The sequence below is a fragment of the Limanda limanda genome, chromosome 18, assembly GCF_963576545.1.
Source record: "Limanda limanda chromosome 18, fLimLim1.1, whole genome shotgun sequence".
Lineage (NCBI taxonomy): Eukaryota > Metazoa > Chordata > Actinopteri > Pleuronectiformes > Pleuronectidae > Limanda > Limanda limanda.
In genome coordinates, this window is record NC_083653.1 from 12,844,294 (window position 1) to 12,869,447 (window position 25,154).

General features: G+C 41.6%; 3 protein-coding genes and 4 non-coding genes across 7 annotated transcripts; 5 read left to right on the forward strand and 2 right to left on the reverse strand.

The window, feature by feature from the left end:
• Positions 1–2,278: 2,278 nt before the first annotated feature.
• faxca (failed axon connections homolog, metaxin like GST domain containing a) lies at positions 2,279–10,624 on the reverse strand. Its single transcript, XM_061091483.1, has 6 exons — positions 10,346–10,624; positions 8,102–8,237; positions 7,663–7,859; positions 7,291–7,508; positions 6,575–6,691; positions 2,279–5,953 (listed from the first exon to the last, which is right to left on the reverse strand). The coding sequence occupies exons 1-6, from the start codon at positions 10,603–10,605 to the stop codon at positions 5,643–5,645; spliced, it is 1,239 nt and encodes a 412-aa protein (XP_060947466.1). The 5' UTR covers positions 10,606–10,624; the 3' UTR covers positions 2,279–5,642.
• A 682-nt stretch (positions 10,625–11,306) lies between these two features.
• Positions 11,307–11,380, forward strand: trnat-agu (transfer RNA threonine (anticodon AGU)). The gene has a single exon. It is a non-coding gene; the product is annotated as a tRNA-Thr (tRNA).
• A 576-nt stretch (positions 11,381–11,956) lies between these two features.
• trnat-agu (transfer RNA threonine (anticodon AGU)) lies at positions 11,957–12,030 on the forward strand. The gene has a single exon. It is a non-coding gene; the product is annotated as a tRNA-Thr (tRNA).
• A 424-nt stretch (positions 12,031–12,454) lies between these two features.
• Positions 12,455–12,528, forward strand: trnat-agu (transfer RNA threonine (anticodon AGU)). The gene has a single exon. It is a non-coding gene; the product is annotated as a tRNA-Thr (tRNA).
• A 420-nt stretch (positions 12,529–12,948) lies between these two features.
• Positions 12,949–13,022, forward strand: trnat-agu (transfer RNA threonine (anticodon AGU)). The gene has a single exon. It is a non-coding gene; the product is annotated as a tRNA-Thr (tRNA).
• A 2,284-nt stretch (positions 13,023–15,306) lies between these two features.
• Positions 15,307–20,146, reverse strand: ccnc (cyclin C). Its single transcript, XM_061091332.1, has 12 exons — positions 20,038–20,146; positions 19,563–19,669; positions 19,323–19,407; positions 18,817–18,886; positions 18,686–18,737; positions 18,513–18,568; positions 16,850–16,885; positions 16,681–16,772; positions 16,507–16,574; positions 16,316–16,395; positions 15,861–15,979; positions 15,307–15,506 (listed from the first exon to the last, which is right to left on the reverse strand). The coding sequence occupies exons 1-12, from the start codon at positions 20,067–20,069 to the stop codon at positions 15,452–15,454; spliced, it is 852 nt and encodes a 283-aa protein (XP_060947315.1). The 5' UTR covers positions 20,070–20,146; the 3' UTR covers positions 15,307–15,451.
• A 430-nt stretch (positions 20,147–20,576) lies between these two features.
• Positions 20,577–24,866, forward strand: ngs (notochord granular surface). Its single transcript, XM_061092097.1, is given in 12 exon segments — positions 20,577–20,685; positions 20,688–20,934; positions 21,338–21,503; positions 21,743–21,892; positions 22,010–22,129; positions 22,220–22,315; positions 23,355–23,489; positions 23,707–23,817; positions 23,903–24,013; positions 24,131–24,255; positions 24,356–24,649; positions 24,773–24,866. Coding segments are annotated over 12 exon segments (1,758 nt in total).
• Positions 24,867–25,154: the final 288 nt, after the last annotated feature.

The window sequence follows — 25,154 nt, forward strand, 5'->3', positions numbered from 1 at the left end:
GTAGGCGATGAATCAAGAAGGGGAGATGTCATGTGGGCCAAACTGCAAGGTGTAGGACACAAGGTGGACCAATATAAACAATATAAATCAGACTGGTTTGAGTTATATGGAAAACAAATTGGCCTTTGCTTTCATTGTCCACCATAAAATAATTGTAAACAAGTTTTATTCATCATTTTGACACATACAATATTTTTTTTAATGGAAAATATGAGTGAATACACAATATATCATTTATAATAAACAATACAAATTTCATCTTAATACATGGGAAGCAGGTGAACGCAGTGTAAAGTCAAACGTTGCCATATTTCAGGGATTTTGTTGCAGAAAGATGTTGTTATTAATTTCATTATTATTATTTCTATTATTTTATTATTCTTTCCACCTGTTATATTTGGCGCTTGCTTGTTTTTTGTTTTTTTTTACCGTATCTCTGTTTCCTTATGTTTGTCTTTACTTCGTGTTTAATTCTTTTTATTAATATTCTTATTATTATTATAAGCTTGAGCGGTTCATTGGCCAACTCAGGAATCAGTGTGCTGGTGCCACCTAGTGGATGTTATCAGTAGTAGTGGTTAAAGGCTTGGAGATGAATGTAGGATGATGACCTCATGGACAGGGACTGTTCAGTCAGGGATGCACTTATATATATATTTATTTTATTTATTTATTATTCTTTCTAAATTATAACATGAAACTGCTCATGCCTTCTGTATTAGTTCCCAGGTTTTTAAAGAGTGTATCCACCGGAGCAGAAATCCATTCCGATTCATTCTGTTTCTAGGATTTTAGAACAGAATATTTTTAATCCAAGATCCTGTATTAATTTCACCATGACAAATTTTGTCCTTGTCAGTTTAGTCAGATGCAATGCTATATTTTTTAAATCCCAAATTTAAAGTAATTTCCTTAGAAGTTTTCTGGACGGGATGATAGCTTCACTGAGGGGAAGTAAAGATGAAATTCAAAGATCAATTCTTTAGGGTAAAGTGTTTAGTTACAGTTATGTAAATAAAACCTGCAAAAACACGTATGTATTTGACAACAAGTCCAAAAAATATCCAATTAATTAAAAAGAGCTTTATTTTGAAGGGCTGATTGATTTGTGTTGGGGGACCCTGATTTATTCCCTCAGCATTTCTAAAAGCCTGGCTACAGTCCCTCTTATAAATTATGATCCTTATCTGCGTCAGTCTTAACCTGAGTAATTCACATTTCGTATTTATTCACAAAATATTTCCATCTTTATATTTTATCTGTTTTCAGTAAGTCTCTAAACAGCAGTGACAGGCTTCAGTTTTCTGTCATAGCGGCCTGTTTACCGCTGTGATTTCATAGCCTCATCTCAGCTTTTACTTTGAAATATGAGCCAGTGTGTGTCGTTTTGGGGAAAAAAAGAAAAAAAAGAATGAAAGTGTGTGTGTGCATGTTAAGTCAGGCCTAAACACAGCTCTCTGGAGGACCCTATTGCCTGGATTCTGTCCTATCAGCAGGCGACCATCTGCCCTCCTCCTGGCCCTCACGCTCCTACAGGCATCCCCTGCATTATTCATATCTCCACACACACACACACACACACACACACACACACACACACACACACACACACACACACACACACACACACACACACACACACACACACACACACACACACACACACACACACACACACACACACACACGCACACACACAGAGACACAACATCCCACCTCACACACCATGCATAGAACTAAAGAGAGCGCCGCTCACACACACACACGTACACGCACAGCTGCTACCTCTGAAGCTGTAACGCTTTCTCCGACTCTGGTGTCATTGGCAGCTCTGAATTGTCTCCTCTGTCTCGTGTCTCCCAGGGATCCTGCAAAACGTGGGCACACACGCAATCAGCCAGATCACCAGTTGTCTGTCCACCAGCCTTTTTGTCTCTTTCCCTCATTTCATGCACCTTTCCCTCACCCTCACCCACGCTCGGTCTCCACAGTGGTGCTCCCACGATTTGCTTTTTCTCTTCCTCTGCCCTCCTTTTTCTCTGCGCTCCTCCAAAGCTCCAGCACGAGCACAAAGAAAAGGGCAGAGAACTAATCCTCCAGCATTGTTGGGTGGGCTTAGTATTGTCGTATGGTAGCAAGCACAGAGGGAGAGGGATTATGAGACAGATATATGCCAGAGTATACCCACCTCTAAGTGTTGATACAGAGCAGTTTCTCCTGAAAGACTTTATCTACGGTAGATATGGTGTTAACACAGTAACAGAGGCCAAACCAGAGGAAAATAACACAGCTATATTTAATGACATATTATGAGTAATCCATTGTCATACAGCTTTTTATCTCCAGGTTTGATACATTCATAAGAATATTTTATTTTTAAATGTGACAGAGTTTTATTCTTTTAGGTAATTTCCGCAATTTTAACCCCCCTCCCCAGTTTTCTTATTTACAGTTTGATGGGAATCCACAAGTGTTTCAGCACACACACACACACGACACAAGGAGACATTATGGCTTCTAAAGTCTATAAGCAGAAATATCAATGGGAACGTGACACACACGACCTCTGACCTTTAACTGGTGAGGAACACTGAGATGATGAAGTTGCCCACGGACGCTGATCTGGAAGTAGTAACGTTTGGTGTTTTACCTCAGTATTTAATGTTTTCTTTTACGATTTCATCTATTCTAACACAAAACTGCTGGAACATTATGACGTCATGACAGGAATATTTTACGTTTACCGAATGACATGTCCAAACGTGGACAAACATGCAATGACTGGCGACGTTAAAATGTGCGTTTTCTTCCGCGTCAACAGAAAGTCAGCGAAAATCCACAGTATTGCACTAAAACCCACAGATCAAGAAAATCATTTTTAAGACAACACATGTAAACATAATAAAGAAGAAGTGTGCAAAATAACAATATTCTTTGAAAATTCAAACACATCCACCATCATAATCACGCACATTGAAATAAATACATAATAAATAACGACGTGTAAAAAAATATATGCTGGCACTGGCATAAAGTAAACGGCTTAAGGAGTTAGTTATCATAAGGCTAAATCTGACTGTTGACGAGAGAAGGCAAGAACATGCAGGCAAAGGGGTCTGAAGACTCAAAAAGAAAATTCATCTCCTTAAGTTTCAGGCTGTATTATTCTTCTGAAAAATGAACTGCAGCACACACACACAAAAAGGCTTTGCTGTCCACGCGTCGATTATCTCTTCCCTAAAGGCTTCGTATAGGTTATGATTTTGACAGAGAACCCAGAGGGTAACTCCTCCAGTGAAGAGGCCACACAGAGGACAATTAAATCAATTCTGGCATGAAATCATCATTAAACTCTTTAGTTAAATCCCAATCAACACCGTGGTTCTACGGAAACATCAGATTCAGAATATTCCCTTATTGACCTATCACACGTCAACCTATTCGCTATGTGCTGAATTTCATATTTTGACGTATTGATATTTATTTCACAATATACCGCTACATATTAATGCTGCATATTTTTAAGTTATATAAGTATAATTTTTGTGCATCATCCACACGAGTAGGGGCCGACCAATGATTGATTTTAGAGATCGGTTGTAGATATTTGATCCTCAAATGACACATTGGCCGATATTGACAAACATACGAGCTGCATAGGACATTTACTAGTTGGGAAAAAACTTAATAGAGACTCTCCTAAATGATCTCCAACATATTTTTGGCTTCACTCTTCTGCACTTTCCTTAATCTGGCCAACATATGCACACAACACAAGTATCTCTGCGTAACGGCCTGTCACAGCAATTTTCAGTTAATTTCCACTTTATTCCATTCGCTGAAATTAATGAATTCGCCTGCAGGATTGAAGTAAAACAGAAGTGAACCCACTGTGCACCCCTTGCCTGCGTCCACACAAGCAGCCTGAACACGCAACATGTCGGCACGTGCATTTGCTGAATGACAAACACACATCAAACCTGCACCTCGCAATCGCACAGGCCGCATACCACGCAATTCGCTCTCTTATTGCTTTACATAACGTTGTCTGAGCAATCCATAATTTTGAAATGTGGAGCAGGTGACACAAAAAAACTCAACTGCTAGCAGAATTTAAAAAAAAAGTATTTTTCATGATCCATCGGCTACATCTTTGATTTGCCCGGAGGCATCGAAAAACCCAAACTGCGTCACGACGTCAAACTCAGACAGGCCAGCTTAGAAATGCAGATAAAACTATCCACATGAAGTGTAAAGGGACGCGCCAGCCATGCACTTTCATTCAGATTATATATCTATTACATCCGTTCCTAGGTGATTGTTTGACTCGCTCTTAATGCATGTAAATGTCTGCGTGACTAATGTCCTGAAAGACAAACAACACAGGGGCATGACAGTAAAGCTGTGTCTCGATTCAGGGGTCAAGCGGTGCGACCTGGCTGTCCCATTTCGAAGGCTCCTTTAATTCAGCAGACAACAAACAAAGGCTCCAACAAGTGGACCCTTCCCGGCTCAACCCATCCCAGCATGCATTGCGATTCAGAGACAAAAAATGTGGTAATGACAAGGAGCAATGCTTGAGTAGCACACGTCAATGAAACCGAAAAGCAAACGGTGCACATGTTAAGACAAAGCAAATGGCATTAAAACTCTCTGCTGAATTGAGACACAGCTTATTTGTCTCCATATTATTCGAAGGATGTGGTTGTTGTTGTTGTTTTTTTTAGCAAAATAAGCATCTTAATAAGACAAAATAAAATTTCAAGTGCTTTACAATCTAATATATCCACTATCTACAACTAGACTCTTTAAATATGGCCAACGGAAATGACTGTAATATCCCAGTTGTGTAGAAGGACACACACACAAGAGGTCATGTTCTGATCCTAGACCAGCGGAGTGGGTAATCATGGAGACTATTACAAGACAATTTGTGTCCAACACAAAATGGATTTCACAGAGGAAACACAGACATTATTTACACCATAGCACAGAGGGGATGGTTTTATATTTGCAAGCTATCTATACTATTTATACTCATATAGAATTAAATATTCTATCTATTAGATCTGAGAATCCAATCAGACTCTTTTATATATTTACACTGACTCGCCTTCGTTCACGTGAATCCTGTACAGTTCCCTACATGTGGACGACATATCGGTACAAGGCGTTTGAGGGTTCGGTTTAGTCGAAAACTCACACAAGGCCGGGCGGTGCAAGTTGCTACGGGGGACGAGGGGGGCCACACACACGTGGTTGCCGAGGTAACAGCAACGGGATGACAGGTAGACGGTTGTGACTGCAGATGATGTCGACCACGTGGAGGAGTTTCTCAGCAGCAGCGTCATTCACTCCTGGTTGTATTACTTCTCAATCATTTTCTGTATCTCTTCTCCTTTCCTTTAACAGCTGCCTCCTTTTTTCTTCTGTCCATCTCTGACTTTTTTAAACTATCCTTCACTCCCTTTCCCTCTTTACCGATCATTCCTCCACTACAGTTAAACCTGTACATCCTCGATTTCTCCACACCAGAAACACTCCCCAGTTATTCACTGTTCTAAGAGGTAGGGGGGGGCATGTGTGCAGGTGGGAAGCAGCGCCCTCCTGTGGTGTGCGCGCATGTAGCCGTGGAAGTGTTGTCAACACTTGAGCTGGTCCATCTCAGAGCACTCTGTGTCCATGTCAGAGTCATAAAGCGAGCAGCCTGTGGGGTCGCTGTCCGGGGACGGCGACGGGGCGTCCTGTGGAGTGGGGGCGGGTGAAGTGTGTGTTTTTGTGTCTTCCTGGAAAGTGTCCGTGCAGGAGTAGAGACCCAGGTCAGGGAGTTTGGAGTGCGAGTCGCTGCCCTCTGTGGTGTCGCTGTAGTAGAAGTCCTCCAGGTCCACGAACCACTCGGGCCAGAAGCGCCGGCGGATACGCTCACAGTACATGGCCAGGTTGATCAGCTCACCTGGACAGGACAGAGAATAGAGTCGGTGAGTAAAACACCGGTTTATTGATTTGTCATTTTGCGGAAAAATAAATGGCAACAATTTTGGCAAGTGATTGAGTTTGTAAGTCATTTTTCAAAGATGTCTTAAATGACACAATCTCTGGTTCCATCTTCTAATAAAAGCATTACACTATAATAATCATAGAATCTACTAGATCGTAAGTATACAAGTTCCATTATTTATTAATTAAAAACTGAGACAAGACTGAGATAAACAGGTATGGCTAAAGGAAAAACATGCTTGTTTGAGTGACTCATCATTTTTCTTTCACATTACCCTTCAATCAGTTTTTCATTCCTGTATCACATTGTGAAGATAATAACAAAGTATGTTAGTCCGAAACGGGAAGTTGTGTTTGTGTGTTTAAAAGAGGCAACCATTAATTATATGGGACAAAGCACAGAACATGAGCTAAGGGTGAATACAAATTTACAACATGTTCAGGAGGTTCACACTTAGGAAATAGGTATTTAAAATTGTTATTACTGTAAACCATCTATTCACAGATGTTAAACCTGAAAGTGTCTGGATGTTTAGATTGTGACCAGCAGTGAACTGAGCCTTTTGAGTGAGCTAACCTTTGATTAGCTGCTCCGGACGTGTTCCCGGTAGCGTCCACATAGCAGGAGCCAGGTGACTGAACACTGCAGCATCGACTGTGGAAAGAGTTGAGCCCATAAGGTACTTCTTATCACCTGAGGGGGGGAATAAACACATCAGATTTATCAACACACACAAAAAGAGAATAATTGCATAAACATGATTTCCCTCACACGTATAAACACCTGCTGTATTTTTAAAGATGTTGAATGGACATTAAAGCAAAACTTCAGGCCAAAAAGTTAAAGATATCAGAGATTAAATGATGCCTTTAGGTTTGTTAAACATGAACCTTAGCAAGCGCTTCTTATTATGGCCAAACAACAGGTTTTAAGACTGCAATGTTACATTTCAACACAGGAGGTCAGTACTGAGCTATAATTTCCTTCTCTGCAGCCACTGAACCACAAACAAGATGTTGTCTACGTTGTGGCTCTCTAGGCACACACTGAAAAACTAATAAATGTGTTGAGCTGCTTCCAGGTGGAACAATCTCTTTTTACAAAGTGGACTCATAAGTACTTCATAAATTCCTTCTGTGCAGCACATTTGTGTTTGTATTTTGATTTAAGAGAACTGGATTGCCCCAGTGGATCATACTAGCTCTTACAAATATATTATACAAGATTCTAACTCCATAAATGACGAGCGTTATGATTTGTATGTTTTTAAAAATGGCGTCTTGATTCATCACCTAGTATAGTGGCCAGGGTGCGCATGTCCTTCTCCATCAGGGCGTAGACCTCGTCCTTAGAAAAGCGCCCGATCCCGTGGCCGTACATCTCCCTCTTGACGATCCCGCCGGTCAGGTGACTCAGGATCCACTTGAGCAGGTCACTCAGTGGTCCGCTCACCGACAGCATCTTCTGGGTCTCCTCCAGGTTGTCCACCCACTGACAGTAAGCTATGGTCCTGGGACACAAATATACATATGCATTTGTACAGGAGCAGGAAGAAGATGAAGGAAATCACAAGAATATCTTTCGCTTAAAAACGTTCAACACTCCATAGAGGGAAATAACATAGGGCAACAACAACATCAACAGCAAACCCACAAGTCCCTCACCAGTAGAAATGTTCCTCCACCATTTTGGTGATGGCGCGGGACATGGCCTTCTCCTGCGGTGTCAGGCTCTTGTTGAGGCTCACGCCCAGCCTCTCCTCCAGGAAGTCCATGATGAACTCTGAGCCAAACACCTTCTCCTGGTTGTACTCGAGCCACGGCATCTTACCCTGCGGCGAAAGCTTCCCGTCAAAGTAGTTCTGCAGGAGAGGAAAAGGGGAAGAAGAAGAGGGAGGAAAACCATGACGGAGGGGAAGATGAAAACATTCAGAAAAGAGAAAGTGTTTGGTTTGAGGTTAAGAATCGGTTGAATTACATTATAATTGGATCGATAGAAACTTTTAATGGCTGAAGAAATTGAGGTTAAAAACTCCTCACAATCAACTTGTGCTCTTTTAGACATATATATATATATATATTCTGTATATATATATTTCTTTACCTGGTAGGGCAGGTCGACCATGCGGAGGTAGGTCTCCATTTTAAGGCAGCAAGGGGACAGGGACGGAACGCCACTCTGGGGCCTGGAAAACTGGTGGAGTATGAGGGCATCTTTAGAGTCCAGCTCTTCCTCCTTTCTGTGGAAGTGAAGAGGAACAAGGCTGCACGTCAAGAAGAAAGAAAGGCTTGAAAACACAAACTGTGTGAGTGTGTGTGTGTGTGTGTGTTGATGTACTTGTAATGTTGTGGAGACTATGGGGACGACGAGCTGTGCAGTTCCTACAATGTTATCTCAAATGTGCGATATGTAACATCCTATTTTTTTAAGTACACAGCTTGAATTACTTAAATAAAATCAAAATATATTCAATGAAATGTAGCTTTGCTCAAAGCTTTAGAGCAAACAGTAAACAAATATTGCTTGTGTTTACCTTACTGAGTCAGGTACTAACCATGTATGTATGAATGTTGGACATATATTTGGCGCCTCTCTGCAAATTGTGGCCCCTGATTTATAAAAACCCTTTTCACTGATGAGAAGTTGGACGCAGCAATAGGCTGTTTTTTCCTTCAGGTCCCCAAAATAAATTAATCTTATTAAATCAAGACATAAGGTTAACTATCCATGGAGTAAATAAATGTTAACATTAAATACTCCTAGATGACCAAAGCAAATTACTGTGTCTATCTAAGAAACCATTTCAGTTTTTATCAATTAATGTGAGGACAAAATTAAGGTTACTCTTAGATTTAAGTCAGGGTTTAAAAAATATTGGCACTATGATATATAAATGAGGGACCTCACATGCCATATCATTTAATTTGGACAATAAAGGCTTTCTATTGTATTCTATTGTATTCTATTCAATGTATATCTCATTCTACTCTGTCTATCATAAGACAAACCAAGTGGCTGTGATTGATTGGATCAATGGAATGATCTGCAGCAGGGGCCCTTTTAACTGGCCCCTGAGTGACTGTGGGCCCCGGGGCCATTGACACTGGGCCGAGGAGGAAACTGCAGTGTAAAGCTAATACAGGCCGACTCCTTCCGGAAGGTTGTGGTGCGTTCACGTGCATCACGTTTGAGACGCCCGGCAGCAGAGGAGCTGTCTATTCCTCTGTGGTGCTGAAACGCCTGCCGAGTCTGTGCAGGGATAATGTGACGGATGCAACGCTACTTAAGGGAGGAGGGTGTCGTAAAATGGAGCCTATTTAGATAAGGAGATATATAAGGAGAGAGAGAGAGATGCAATATTTAACATTAGACTTGACAAAAACATGCATCTGAAGGAATATTTCTCTGCACAACAAACCTGTTTTTAAACCATAAAAGTCTAAAAATCAACATTTCTAAGAACACAACTGTGCTTTGTTACGAGAAATAAAATTGCAAAATATCCTTTTTCGTGTTATTCCCTTAAGAGACCATAGATGTGTCATCCATGCGGACTGTGAAGTGTCCTATGTAAACTGTGCAGCTGAAGGCCTGGCCGGCACGAAACCCGAGATTACAGACGACAACAGACTAGGTCAGTCCTGCTTCCTGCCAATACACAATCAATAGTAATGAATGAAGATTTACAGACTTCTAGAAGCTATATCCCGTCATAGCTGCCACTGCAATGGTGTGTTTGCGCTTTAACGTTTGACTGCTCACATCAGAGGATGTGATGGGATTTTTTTAACGATCGAAAACCGGAAAATAAAGCAAACTAAAGGTGAATCCATATATTTGGTGTCACCTCGTCCTTGAAATACACTGAAAGTGACCTGTGGTCTCGGTCTATGTCCATTCACGTGACGTGGGAGCTGTGTGTAATAGGCCCACACACATCACCAACAAACAACATGGAGGTTGAGCTATTATCGTTTGAAGGTGTTATCACCTTTTTTAAATCCAACTAGATCAAAAGTCACTTTGCAATAGGAGGCTCTCATCATTAATAATTAAGGTAAAATAAGCCGATAAAGGTTCGGATCTCCTGGTGGGTGTTTGTGAGGAGGATGTTGGAGGGAGGGGGGGTTACATCACAACCCTTCCACTCACGATTCCTTATTCTCCGCTGACTCCTCTCATTACCCCTCCCACCCTGAGTAGATTAAGTAACATCAGCCCCCCAGGTGAAAAGACATTAGAGGATGGGTGAAATGTGAATAATCAGAGCACAGCGGCTGGTGAGTTGGTTCGCAGCGGCCTGACGGAGCTGATGCTCCGCAGCCTCCTCTCTCTCAGCCCCGGTACCTGATGGCCAGCAGCTCGTGTAGCAGATAGGCAGCGGCAGCGAGCAGAGCCCCTCCGGTCAAATACAGCGTCTTCCTCCACCACGAGTCCGAGCCCAGAGCGGACATGATCCCGCCGGGGTCCTGCAGGGGGAAGGCGATGATGCACCCATAAAACGACTGCTCCTCGCCGGTGCCCAGCGGGCCGCAGAAGAAGCTCTGGTTCTGGCCGAGATCAACCACACACGACCGCGTCCAGGCGAACCCGACGCGCCAGTACATCCTCTCTGTCTCCGGCCACTTTCCGCCTCGCTCCGGCTGCTCGGGGAGTCATCGGCCGCGGCTTCATGGGCGCCGGGGGCCGCGGGTGAGCGGCGGCCGGCCGGACACTAGCGTCTCGCCCGGGGCTTGTCCCCGCAGCGGGGTCGACATCCTCCGCAGCCCGCTCGGAGCTCGCTGGTTGTGGCCTCCCTTCCTCCGCTCTCACCGTCAAGTCACACGAAGGGAATCACGCAGGTTCCGGTCACAGCCTACAAAATAAAAGTGGGTGTAAAGGTCGTGTTCTGCAAAATCATGGAGAAAATGCCAAATAAAATAACTACACGATGTCCTATTCAGAGTTTGTATTAGATATAAACTGTATTATGGTAAAGAAAACAATAAATGCATAAATGCATGATAAATAAATAAACAACAGATAGACAGACAGATAGATAAGAAGAAGAAGAAGATACACTTTATTAATCCCACACACATGCACAAACATGCAAAGACACACTCATGCATTGGGGAAATTAGTCCTCTGCATTTAACCCATCTGGTGCAGGACACACTGCAGAGCAGAGCAGTGGGCTGCCAGGTACGGCGCCCGGGGAGCAGATGTTGGGGGAGTAAGGTGCCTAATAGCTAATATATTTATACACATATACATACACACTTACTCACATGCTGAGATATTACTTCTAACATCTCAACCATAATAAGGTGCTGTGGCTTAGTTGGTCAAAGTGCCTGTCTAGTAAACAGGAGATCCTGGGTTCAAATCCCAGCAGTGCCTCAAATGCAGCCAGTTTTTTTTTGTAATAACTATCTTAATTATAAAATGTACATATTAAAGCACTCAAACAATTACACTGTACAAAATGTAACCATGGTTGAAATAAAAGGAACTACTACGGCACTTTGAGTCAGTGCCCCCAACAGCTCCATATCTATAACTGAGCTGCACCAAATTTCACACGCTCATAGATTCTAGTTTCCTAAATGTGTCTGATTTGATTCATCAGGATCAATTTTTCTCTGAAAAGACAGTGAAAATGTTGAAACACTTATTATCTCACAATGTTAGAAAATGATCTGCCCCTTGATTTAGATCTGCATCAAAATGTAATGTTCTTCCGTGACCAAAACCCAACCTTCAACCAAGTTACGGGATCATTTATCTCGTTATTTTTGTGTAATTTTACCTAAAATCAAATTACTACTTACCCCGTGTAATGGGTTCTTCCCTGACCAACACCACAACCTTCCACCAAGTTTCATGGTTATCTACCTCATTAGTTTTTTGTAATTAGACAAATCAAAGTAGAAATGAAACCAATCAACAAACAACTACTAATGTCACAAATGTAGAGGTGCTGTGGCTTAGTTGGTCAAAGCGCCTGTCTAGTAAACAGGAGATCCTGGGTTCAAATCCCAGCAGTGCCTCAGATGGAACGAATCTCTATTATAACATGTATTGATTAAAGTTTACAAACATTTACATTGGTGAAATATAAGGAACTACAATGGCACTTTGAGTGCTTCCCACCAACGGTCCCTTAAAGTAAATTGAGCAAAAAAAATCTCACACACTCATTGATATTAGATTCTTGAATCTGCCTGATATTATTCATCAGGATTTTTTCTGAGAAGACAGTGAAAATGTTGAAAGACTTATTATCTCACAATGTTGTATTATGGATCTGCCCCTTGATCCAGACCTGCAAATACCTATACCTACCTAAAATTGAATGGGTTCTTCCGTGACAAAAACCACAACCTTCAACCAAGTTACGGGATAATTTATCTCGTTATTTTTGTGTAATTTAAGCTCAAATCAAATTACTGCTTACCCCACAGCTGTCATTAAGGTGCTGTGGCTTAGTTGGTCAAAGCGCCTGTCTAGTAAACAGGAGATCCTGGGTTCAAATCCCAGCAGTGCCTAAGATAAAGCCAATCTCTAACACGTACTTATTAAAGCATACAAACATTTACATCGGTGAAATATAAGGATCTACCATGGCACTCTGAGTGTGTACCCCTAACAGTCCTTTAAATTGAATCGAGCTGCATCAAATCTCAGACACTTGCTGATTTTAGTTCCCTTAATGTTACTGACTTTATCCATCAAGATCCACAAGTTATTTTCTGGGGAAATAATGAATAATATGATAAAACACGCTAATTCAAAATGTAAAAGAAAGTAAAAAAGTAAAACCTGGATCTGTCCCCTGCTCTGGACTACCTTAAAACTTCAATAAGTTATTTCCTCACCCATACCACATCCATCTAGTTTCGGGATAATCCGTTCTGTTATTTTTGTGTCATGTTATCTACAAACAGATATACAACCACTTACATCAAGGTGCTGTGGCTTAGCTGGTCAAAGCGCCTGTCTAGTAAACAGGAGATCCTGGGTTCAACTCCCAGCAGTGCCTCACAATGAAATGCTTTTTCAATAATAATGCTGATCTCATTTACAACTAATATTAGAACAGACAAACATTAACATGAGTGAAAGATATATTTGTAATTTAGCATAGAGTGTAATAGTCACAAAGACACTCACATTCTTGAATAACAATATAACACCACAACATATGCAGGAAAAAGGATTTTAAAACCTCATCTTTCAACCTACATCATTTATTTTGATTATTTATTACTATTCACATTAATGAGTGCTATGTCTATTCCGCTAGTTTTATTGTTCTTCTCCTACTGTAATTTAATGTCGTCCGGGATTTCGCAAGTTTTTATCACAGGCTAGTGCTTTGGTTTCTCCATTCACAGTGAACGTTACAGGTTTTATTTTGAAGGAGACCGTGTATCGTGTATTATTTTTTTCGCTGCTCTCTGTTTGCTTCATGCAGCTGAAGTGACGTCACGAGGGAACGGCAGCACCCCATGGTACAAACACCTAGAGGCAGCTACTGGTAAATACATCCGCTGATGTTATTCAACCATTTCACTTTTAAGTCCTAAATCATAACTGGGAGAAAATGTTGAATTTAAATCTTCAACATTTTACCTCATGGTTTTTGGTTATTAAAAGTTTAGGCTTTTCATGTGAAAACTGTTATGAAACATGTTCTTTGAGTGGACCACTAGAGGTCCTACCACAGCCACTGTGTTGAAGTGACATTGAGCACAACATCCTGGAAGATTCTCCAAAGTCCATTACATATTGTACGAGCATGACATAAGAGCTTGAATAACAGCAATGACGGGCTTTTAATCACATCTTACATTTTATTATCATAATTGATCCTCAAAATATGATCCAACGTAAGACATTTAAGTAAAAATAATTTGGGGGAAAAAAATTAAAATCAGAAGTAGTAGTATTCTTTTAGTTGGGTTGAGCCCTTTTAATTTTTTATTGCCCATTCACGAGAACACTCTTGTAACAGATGGAGGATGCCGCAGGGGAGGAAAATGTCAGATGAAGGCGGGATCGAACTCTCTTCAAGGATTCTCTGTGTCACGTCTGTCTCCTCAGTAGTTACATGGGAGTGAACTTTATCAAGATGTAGATATCCCCGTAAATGTGGGACAAGTAAACAGGAGAAAGAATGACAGCGAATCAAATTAATACTTGAATCCTAAAATACATTTTACAATGTGCTGTTATAAAGGGTTTCCTCTGTGACCAGCAGCTTGTATTTTGTTAGGCTTTCGAGCACCTTGTTCCGAGCGCAGCCACACACTCACAGACACACACACTGTGTCTGTGTGTGATGCACAACTCAATGATTAAATAAATGGCAGAAGGTAAATTAAAAATAACAATGTACAACCCAAAGTTTATAGACAAATCTAAAACGATTGTAATTTGCATTTATCCCCCCCGAAAAGCCTAGGCTAAATAAAAACAAAAAAATATCGCTTTACACAAGTTCTACAACTAAAGCATAATAAAGGGACAATTATTTACAATACAAATAATCAGCTTTAATAAGTGAATCATGATGGTGAAATTAATTGGGACACTTTCATCGGAAGCGCGAGCCTGAGTCTAAACCGCCACATGATTTCCATTAAAGTTTCCTTAATAAGGCAAAGACACGACAGAGATAAAATAAAAGGATTACAAAGCTATTTACAAATGGGAGGAAGGAGGTGGAGCCATCATGATTCAAAACAGTAAAGTCTAAGACGAGCCGCTTTGGGGATTTTCACAATCGACCATCGGAGCACAGGGTCGTCCAATCACACCACAGTTGCACAGGGTGATATCCAATCAGACCCAACAGCACAGGATCCAATACATTTACAGAGAAGACTACTGCACTATCGTCCCTGAGGAATGAAAACCCACACAGACTGGCCGCTGACGTGTTCTACACACACACACACACACACACTCACACAGACACTCACACACACAGTACAAGTGATCAAGTTTTTGTTTCTCTTTTCCCAGGGGCCAGCGTATGAAAGGACTCGCTCTCCTGGGCTATTCAAGGACGTCAGGATCATCACAATGACAAAGTTTAAAGCCCCATATTCGTGGTCCCTCCCCCCCACACAAAATGTTCATCAGTTTCAGTTCATTTCAAGTCTGCAGCAGAGGAGCACGGCCTCATCGAGACGCCTGAGCTCCTTTTAACTATCTGTTCAATGTTCCATCCATAAAACCATAATGACCAGAGAAGGGGAAAGTGAGGGTATGGCTCTCTCAACTTTGCTGGGGGGGGGGGGGGGGGGAGGTTGGGTGTCCACTGAAGATGAGGGGACATCTTGAGCAGTGATTTTCCAAACGGACATTTGAAAGTTTGTGCCGTGTGACATTTTTTGTTTAAAAAAGAAGGCCCTCCCCTCTCGACATCAAACCGATTGATGCCCGTGGAAACGCAGACCCGCGCTAGGACTGGCTGTAAGAGTTGCTTTGGTTCCCGTTGGAGCTCTGGTCGCTCTCGCTGCAGACAAGACAGAGAGAGAGAGAGAGAGACGTGGAAGTGTGATTAAATATAACTGCAGCGGCGTAGAACCAAAAAAGTTTAAAGTCATTAGCGTGCCTGCATTTATACAAAATTCGCAGTCAAATATAATTTCTGGTTATGGGTAGACATAAACATTACAATGAGTTCCAATCCAACATGAAACCAAGTAAGTGCAGCTGTATGTTGTTTACAAATGGTTTATTTACTGTTATATTGCAAACCAATCGGTCTCAGTCGGATATCCACAGTCTATCTGGCCATACTATATCAAATTAAATATGCATGTACTCTATATAATAGGTGTGTCGTACAGAGCCACATCAGATTTACCTGTTAGGAGGAGGTTTGGGTTTAGGCATCTTGTTGAGCACAGCAGCTATTTCCTTCCTGTCATCAAAGTTCTTCCACTGGTCGTAGAGCTTCAGAATCACACGGATGATCTCCAAGATCTTGACAGAAAACACAGGTCAACAAAATGTTACATCTTTATTGAACTATTATCTTCACCGCCCACCCACTATTTCCAGTGGTGCTGATGATTCATCTGTATCTGCAAGCTTTCAGAAGACGTGCAAAAATACAGATGAAATGAATACACTCAACTCAGTACAGACAGAAGACTCTCCCGTTTCCTGTATATGCAACATTGAACATCAATGAACCTGAACACATCATCATTAAAAGGCTGTAATTGTCTAGAATTTTTTTTTTTTTTTTTTTTTTTACATTCCCATCATTAAAATGAAAATAGGCAACTTTTATAATACAACAGAGGTGAGTCTTACTTTGTCCATGTCAACAGAGAGCTCGGCAAACCACTGCCTGGCATCTTTCTGCTGAACCACACAGGCAACATGCAGACAGGCTGTGTGCAGAGAAGAAGAAGATCTGATCATATTGCATCTGATAACACTCATTTCAAGTGGGTAACTATGTTACACAGCAGCAATGAGAAATGTAAAGGGACAGATCTTACCCAGGGCGATCATGAAGGGGGGGTAAAGCAGACACAGATCAGTCCTGTACGTGTCATTCACTATTCGCCTGGTGCAGAAACACAGCAGCACAGTGAGTTTGTGAAGCACTTCTGAATTTTCCAGATAAAAACATTACTACAGCAACAGATCAATGACCACAGACAGTGTCGTACCAGGCCAGAGGCAGCAGCATGTCCTCCTGTCCCATGTCCTGCACATACTGCAGCAGTGGTCTGTACGGGTGGTACACGATCAGGCAGCAGTCCTGAAACAGGAAGTGACATCAGTGCTCAGTGGTGAAGAAAAACTCAGGAGCAACGATACAAATATTATTCTACTCACCATCAACTCCAGAAGGTAAAACTCACATTCTAATATCTGTAAAGACACAAAATAAATTTGTATTTTCAGACTAAGATTAAGATTAAGTTAAACAATGTTAAAAATGTACGAGGAACAACATAATATTATGCAACAAACTGCTGTGATGTAGTGTTACATTAGCTGAGCTTTGTAAGAGGTCTGGAAAAGTGCATCTGGACATTTTGCCTTTGACAAAGGAAGAATGTAACTGGACGATTCACAACAACAGGGACATTTCTGGAACATTCAGGCAAGGTGTAGAGAAGAGACAGGACATGATGTCTGAGTTCTGCTGCTGAAACATTGTTGTTTACAGCGCCTCAACACCCGCATTGGTTCTTACAGCCAAAAGTCTTCGAGGTTTTCTAAGTAAAATTTTTCACAATATTCAACGTGTATGACACCTGTTTACTGAACCTGAGCTAAAAGATAAAGGAACACGGATCAAACTGGTCAGATAGACACTTGAAACACATGAAATTCCCAGATCAATGTCACCATCTAATGGCAAAAGAGACACAAAAAAAAAGTACTATTGTGACTATCCAAGTGGAATTGGCCTTTGCAAATCTGACTGCTACCAGTGTTTGCTTTTACAATATCTGCAGAGTGGACATGAAATATTATGTTCAGGAGTTGCAGCTCTGCGCTAACTCATTCTCTTCTATGTGAGCCGGCCCCTCCTTGTATCACTGCACGGTGGCTCTCTATAAATAATTATTTACACAGCTTTCTGGACAGGCAGCGTGTCAGGACAGCCCCAGTGACGTCCTGGCAACTCGGTGGAGATGCTTCATAAATAAAATCCTGCGCTTGGCACCAAAGTGAGAGCTGCTGTGCTGAACAAATTTATGGACGCACTTGTACTTGGGGGGCCACGGTCGGAGCATCAGAGGTTTTATCACACGACTGCGAACATTAGCAGTGGAATCTCACACAATGATAGACACCAGCGTGGCAACACTGTGCTGGTATGCTGTAATGTAGCATACCAGTGCATAAATAACCCTGCAGAGGAAGCTGGCAAACAAAACAACTAGCATAGACATCCATTCAAATATGGATATTTTGAATATTTTTACTGGTGTTGAAGTTTGTTTTTCTGTGATAGGATTAAGCAAAAATACTGAACCAATTTTGTTGAAACTTGGTGGAAGGGTGGAGTACAGGCCAAGGACAAACTTATTAAGATTTGGAGCAGATACAAAGAAGATTATTTTCTGCTGTCCTGGACATTATGAAATAGGGCGTTAGCCTTGGCGGAGGTATGTGCCCTTGTGGTTTGTCTCTGTTTTAGTGTGTGTGCACTTAACCTTGGTTTGAAGCACAGTCTACGAAACCATTTCTTTATCTTTGATTTAACCCTGACCTCCACTCGAGCCCCACCCTCACCCAATCATGAATAAGTGAGATGTCGGCCCCTCAAACCAAACAGACATTTGCACACTAATTAGGCACATCTCTTTGTCATTGTGTTATCAAAACTGCTGACAGGGTGGTTACTTTACCCTCATCTTGTTTTTTTCCTGTTAAATGAATATCATTTAGTGAATAGCTGCACATTGCATTTAGAGTGACTCGCTCCAGATAACAACTACTAAACCCCCAAAATTGCAACCTGCTACAAAGAAGTTTTACTTACATGATTCATTCTGTAAGGAAACTCCTTTGGGAAGGCGTAGGAAAATCTAGTTTTTACTGTTCCATAAACAAACAAAAAAAACAAAAGAACATTGTTATAGTGTCCATTGCAGTGAAAACACATTATGACAGATCTGAAGAGTTGTGCTATAAAATATACTTGTTATTACTTACACACAGATGTTGCTGCAGAGATCAACCTGGTATTGGATACAACTCCAAATTCCTGAAAGGAGCATAACTTATTAGGCTAAATACAGCTAAATTTAAAAGCATAAAACTATGGCCTTACTATCCACACATACCTCAACTTTGGAAGCAAGGAAAACACAAGTAGGCGCCATGAGCACTGGGTCTATGCTTTTCAGGGAATACCTGCAAACAACAAGAGATGAACATATATCGACTTATAGGATGGATCCCATGAAGAAGTCTTAAGTACAAACTGAGACAAGATCTCACTGGACTTCAACAGCAACAATAACTTCACATAAAGAGGAATGTGCCTACAAGCTTTTAACTGGGGCTATGGTAATATCAATAATGTTATATTACAGAGGATAATATGGTGATGCATTTCTGATTCTCTTAGACTATTAATCTGGATATATTAGAGGGAAAATAGGTATAGTTTATACAGCTAATGATGACTTGCATATAAAGCCTTAGTGATATTATGTTTTATGCGAGCAAAGACCAATCAGATTATGTTGTTCACTGTTCAGATAATGTTCCGCTCTAGCTGCAAATATCGCCATGATGAATACATATTGTAAGATTGAGATATCAGTTAGCTCTTCCTCTCTCTTACCTTGCATAGAAGCGTTTGAAATAGACAGTTGCCGTGGCGATCACCTGCTGCCTCAGCTTCAGGTGTTCCCCTAAAGCCTGGATCACTGAGAGAGATGGAAGAATACATTCAAGTTATTCTACCTTTAAATATTAACAGCACAGCATCTAATACACGTGATTGTCACTTTTGCGGAAACCATATCACCAATCCTGAGTTAGCTACCTCAAGACATTATTGTAAACAAAGATAATCATGTACCATTGGCAAAGAAGATCTGCAGTTTCCAGTACTCCTCCTCTGTGAGGAACTTCAGGTCCTTCTGCCTCTCCTTCATCAGGTCCTGTTTATCCAGAACCCACTGCAAACTGTACAAGACCAAATAAATATACATCTCATTTTATTCATCACTTCACTGAGCAGCCGAGCTAGCGGATAGCACAACAGCATCACTATCGATACCGCTGTGCTAGCCAAACATGCTGCTATCACGTAGCATGAAAGCTCAAACAGGGAGATAGTCTGGTGAAGCATTTTAAACATCAAGATAAAAGTGTATTTATTTCTGTTGGTGTCATTCAAACAACAACAACAACAACAACAACAACAACAGGAGCAGTTCAAAGGAAGCAGCTAGCTAACGCTGCCGTACACACACACAAAGCTAGGCCTCACAACAAACATGACGACAGGCGAGATAAAAGCGTAACGCGTGAAGTTTTCCGTAAAAACTTACTAATGAGAACTTTGCCAGAAGTTTCCCGCCATGTTGCAGCAGCCGCGGCGGAGAAAAGCACTTTTTTAATGATTGTTTCTTCCGACAAAGAAAGTGAACACCACCGGAAAAGAGCTGAGCTGACACTGGAGCAACAGTAAAACGTGTCCGGAATCGCAGCGGAAAGGTTCCGGAATTTTATTTCCGCACTCTCCATATAAAAAGGTTTTAATTCATGTTTGACTTGTTCTCATTAAATTAAAAACAAAAGTTTAAGTTATTTGGATTGCGTAAAAAACTGAAATGTGTTTGTCGGTGTTATAAAAGGATGGAGGAACAGATGAGTGGTTTGGTGGGTTGGTGTACTGACAAAGTGATGGATCTGCTATTAAATGAAACTATAAGAGCAAAACACTCACTAAAGCATTATGAGTAAATGTACAGTCATATATAGAATTTAATAGGACTGCATGACATCATGTGGAGAGGATTTCACATTTATATAAAATTCCTTCATACACCATCTTTAATAAATTAATTTCTTGGCATAACTGTGATAAATGTTTGTGGCGACGCTCACACTGGGGTTGGGGAGGTTCAACATTCCTCTGCTGTGCTGAGGGTGGGGCTGAGGAGGATATAAAGACCCCACCACAGGTCCAAGGTGTGAGTGACCAGATTAGTCTTCTTGAAGTTTCAAAAGCTACAGCCAGAGGTCAACATGAGCCGCAGTCCAGAGAGGATGTCCTCATACCGCCGTCACTTTGAGGGCACCTTGGCCGCCTCGTCCTTCCAACAGCTCCGGGTGTCCAGTCCTTCTCCCACCCGCAGGGACGCCCGCCACCGGTCCGTCAGCTTCACCCGGAGTGGAGGGGCGGTGGGGCGCAGGGCCCTCTCCAACAAGACCCGCATGACCAGGTGGGTCATCTGTGCTATTTAAACTCTACACGGTATTCACATTTTATTATAAATAAGGTTCAGTGTGTAAGATTTAGGTAAAGGGATCTAAAAGTGAATATAAAATATAAAATAATCCTAATGATGTTTTCACCAGTGTGTTTCATCTGAATTGTATAAATTTTTGTATTCTTTACCCAAGAATGTGCCCTTCATATTGGGAGCGGGTTCTCTCTACGTAGGCCACCATATGTTGTACAGTAGTCCAAACTGGACAAACTAAACCTACCACTTCTCTTTTACACTGGGCTTCTCCAAAATATCAAGCATCTTATTGATTGATCAACCTTTGTGAAATAGTACAAATTTATTTAATCAAAACAATGAATAATGTGTTGGATATTTCTTCTGCTCCTGTCTGCAGCAGTGCGAGTTTGGGAGCGCTGTGCTTTGGTATGTCCATGGGGCTCGGACCAAAACTGGACCTGGATGCGGCTGCAGCAGAGAACCAGGCCTTTATGGTGACCCGAACCAATGAGAGGCAGGAGATGGTGGCCCTCAATGATCGCCTGGCGGCTTACATTGAAAAGGCAAGAGGCCACTCGTCAGATACATAGACACAATTTTATACTGTCAGTCCCAGCAAAACATCTCAGAATCATGGATTTGCTTGTCAGGTTATCTTTGTCTTGTCGTGGCACTTGAATTTTGAAATCCGACTGAATTTTGTCCTTCAGATCCAGGAAATGATCTGAAGCAGTAAAACGAGTAATACTGACCATCCAACTTTTGATGATGACGTTTGTCTCTTTGTTGTTCCCGCCTGTAGGTGCGAACGCTGGAGTCCCAAAACAATCTGCTGGAGGTTGAGATCGAGACCCTGAAGGGTCGCCACCTCCGACCCTCGGGCCTCAGGCAGCTGTACGAGTCTCAGCTGAAGGAATTCAACAGGGAGGCTGAGCAGATGAGAAATCAGAGGGTGAGTAAGGCTGACGCTGATCATGCTTTGTTCAGATGTCTCTTTGGTGCCCCTCTCCACTCCACTTTCTGTTCATTTTAACAACAGTTTGACCGCTGTGTTTCTGCTCTATTACAGGACATGTCTGTGGCAGCCAAGGATGCAATGCTGGGCCAGTTAGAGGCGCTGAAGGCCAAATATGACGAAGCTGTGGAGGCCAGGAAAAAGACGGAGAAGGACATCGATTCACTACGTCCAGTAAGACACAGCGGAGGGTGAAGCTGTAATTCAACAGAACAAATTATTTTTTATTTGACTTAACCATCAAAACCTCATGTTGTGTCCCAGGATGTGGATAAAGCCACCTCAGCCCGGATCACTCTGGAGAAGCACCTGGAGAACCTGGAGACTCAGCTGGCCTTCCTGCAGAGAATTCATAAGGAGGTATGAGTCTGTCCATGAACTTCATTCTGTATATGAGTCAGTGTCTGGTGACTGGCATGCTTTCAGGTTTGACATTACTGGTTTAATGGGCTGGTAATTATTGCTATGACAGATTACATTCAAATCGAGGTCTTGTTGATGGATTGAGTGAGTAAGACCATGCTCATGGTATTTATGAGTGTGGTGTGAAGCTGAAGGGGGAAGCTGTGACGAGCCTGTATCAGGATTGAACCCTCCTCAGAGCTATTCTTTAATATTTCTCTGTTTTATTTCTTGTGAAACGTTATATACACCACCAGTCTATTTTACATCATTTTGTAATGCAATCCCAGTGGCGGATCCTGAATTTTTCTAAATTGGGGGCCATAAAGGAGCCACGATTTACAAAGAAGGGTAAATTCTATGTCCAACATCCAAATATAGTTCCTGATTCAGTAAGGTACAAATTTAAGTGATTTAGTGTCTTTGAAAAATCTTAGAAAATAAATAATGACATTGTTTTTATATTAATTGTGCTGTACTTAATTGCCCCGAAAGCTGCTGTTAAAGTTATTAGATATTTCTTCATTATGAATATAAAAGTGGACTGTAAAATGTCCTACTTGTCATACAATTTCAGGGTTGGGAGTTTGACCCATCAGGCATCACCCTGGGTCAAACAGCTCCGAGTGTCTCCAGAGGGATTAAAAAAAGTACAGCCACCTAAATATTTGCATATTAGTGAATCTGCATATGTATCTGATTGTGTATAAAAGCTTGTCAGTGATTTCAACTTAACCAGATACACTTAATTTAAATACGTACATTTTCACGACTTTCAAATTTTCTGCAAATTTTGGTAAGAATTTGAGCATGTTAAAGCCCTCAAAAAGCCAATTCCTTTGCCTGAATAATATTAATAATAATAATCCCTTCAATTTCAATAGGGCCTCACTTTCTGTCAGTGCCTCTCAGTGCTCGGGCCCTAAAAATAGAAATTACAGTGTTTTACTGCAGTGTTCATTGCTTTTCTTTTGTATTTGTTGTTGTGCACTGAAAGGAAATTGAGGAGCTCATGCAGCAGATCTACTCAGCAACCTCCAGGGTGGACATCACCTTTGGCCTCCCAGACCTCTCCTCTGCTCTGAGACAGATTCAGTCTCAGTACGACAGCATCGCCGCCAAAAACCTGCAGGTATGGTGCAACAGTGAAGTTGCAATATGTTCAGACTTTTGAGGATTTGGTTTTTATCATGTATCAGTGCACTTTCTACGCCCAAAAGTCCCAAAACACGCCCAGTCAAAGGGAATTCTAGAAAACTATGATGTCTTTGGCACATGTAAAAATCATGTAGGACTATGAAGAGATATTTATATGTATTAACCTGCTGTTCATGTTTGTTCCTCGACAGGAAATGGATGCCTGGTACAAGACAAAGTTTCAGGACCTGACCAACGCCACCACCAAACATGTTCAGAGTGTTCGCAGCGTGAGAGAGGAAATCGCAGGCTATAAGAAGGATGTGAGTCTAATTTTCTGTTGTTGTTTGTGGCTGGCACTGTCCTTTCCCAGCCTTAAAAAAGCGGCATGTATTTGTGTGATTTTAGCTACTCAACAAGGAGCGTGAAATGGAGGCAATGAAGACAAGGAATGAGTATTTGGAGGCTCAGATCCGTGATGCAGCTGTGAAATACAAAAAGGAGGAGGAAGATTTAGAGGTAGGATGAAGTAATCATTTCATTCCCATCCATACATTTAAATAATGTGTACCTTGTGGTCATGATGACGCCTAAACCACCTTAAAATATTTTTTTCTGTTCTATCTGTTGCAACAGGAGCGTATCGAATCTGTTAAATTGGATCTGACTGTGACGAAGGAGAAGATAGCTATGCTGATGAGGGAATATCAGGAACTGCTGCATATAAAGATGGCTCTGGAGATCGAGATCACCACCTACAGGTGTACAAAACATTGGCATACACTTTAGTTTTTACTGGTAGAGAATTATCTATATATCCTTCTTTATCAGGGTTATATAACGTCATTATCTATTTGGCAGGAAACTGATTGAAGGGGAGGACAGCCGTCTGAGCACAATGGTGCGTAACCTGTCCCTGACAGGGGGCCTGTGCCTAACTTCCGGTGTAAGTATGCAAGCGGCCTCAGCCTCAGCTCCAAAAGCAACGACTTCAAAGCTGGATGAAGTCCCCAGTGACAAGAGCAGCAGCGGGGCTGAGAAGCCAATAGACGCTGGCAAACCGCGAGTGGAGGTGGTCTCATCGGACACCCAGACAGATGGTAGCTTAGAGGATCAGGCCACAGAGATGTCTGAGCGAAAGACACTTCTTATCAGGTAGGATTGTGACACATAAATAAAAACTAACTGTGATAGTGTTCAATCATACCCTTAAGTGGCCAAACGGTACAGTCACACTTTCTTAATCTTTTTCTTCTACCCGTTTCCCTTCTTTCCCAGAACAGTTAAGACAGATGATGACACGTACGAGAGCAACACACAGGAGCGCACCATCATCATTTCTGGAGCAGCCGAGGAAACAGATGAAGAATAATCCAAGTCCCACTTGCTGACTTTGCTGTTCACCACTTCCTGTCATGTCAAATTGATTCAGTGCTTTAAACACACTGTATGGCAGTGAAAGGAATTCCAACTCCAACAGCATGTTGCAATGCCCATTTATTGGTTGTGTTTATCTTCCATTGAGACTTTACACTGTGTCCTGTCACTCTGCTGCTTCACCTGCTCTGAACTCTTTCAGCCTCTACCCTCCTCTCTGCTCATTTTAACCCTCCTGTGTGTTGGGAACACGTCTTTGAAAGTAACAAAATAAACCGCATGC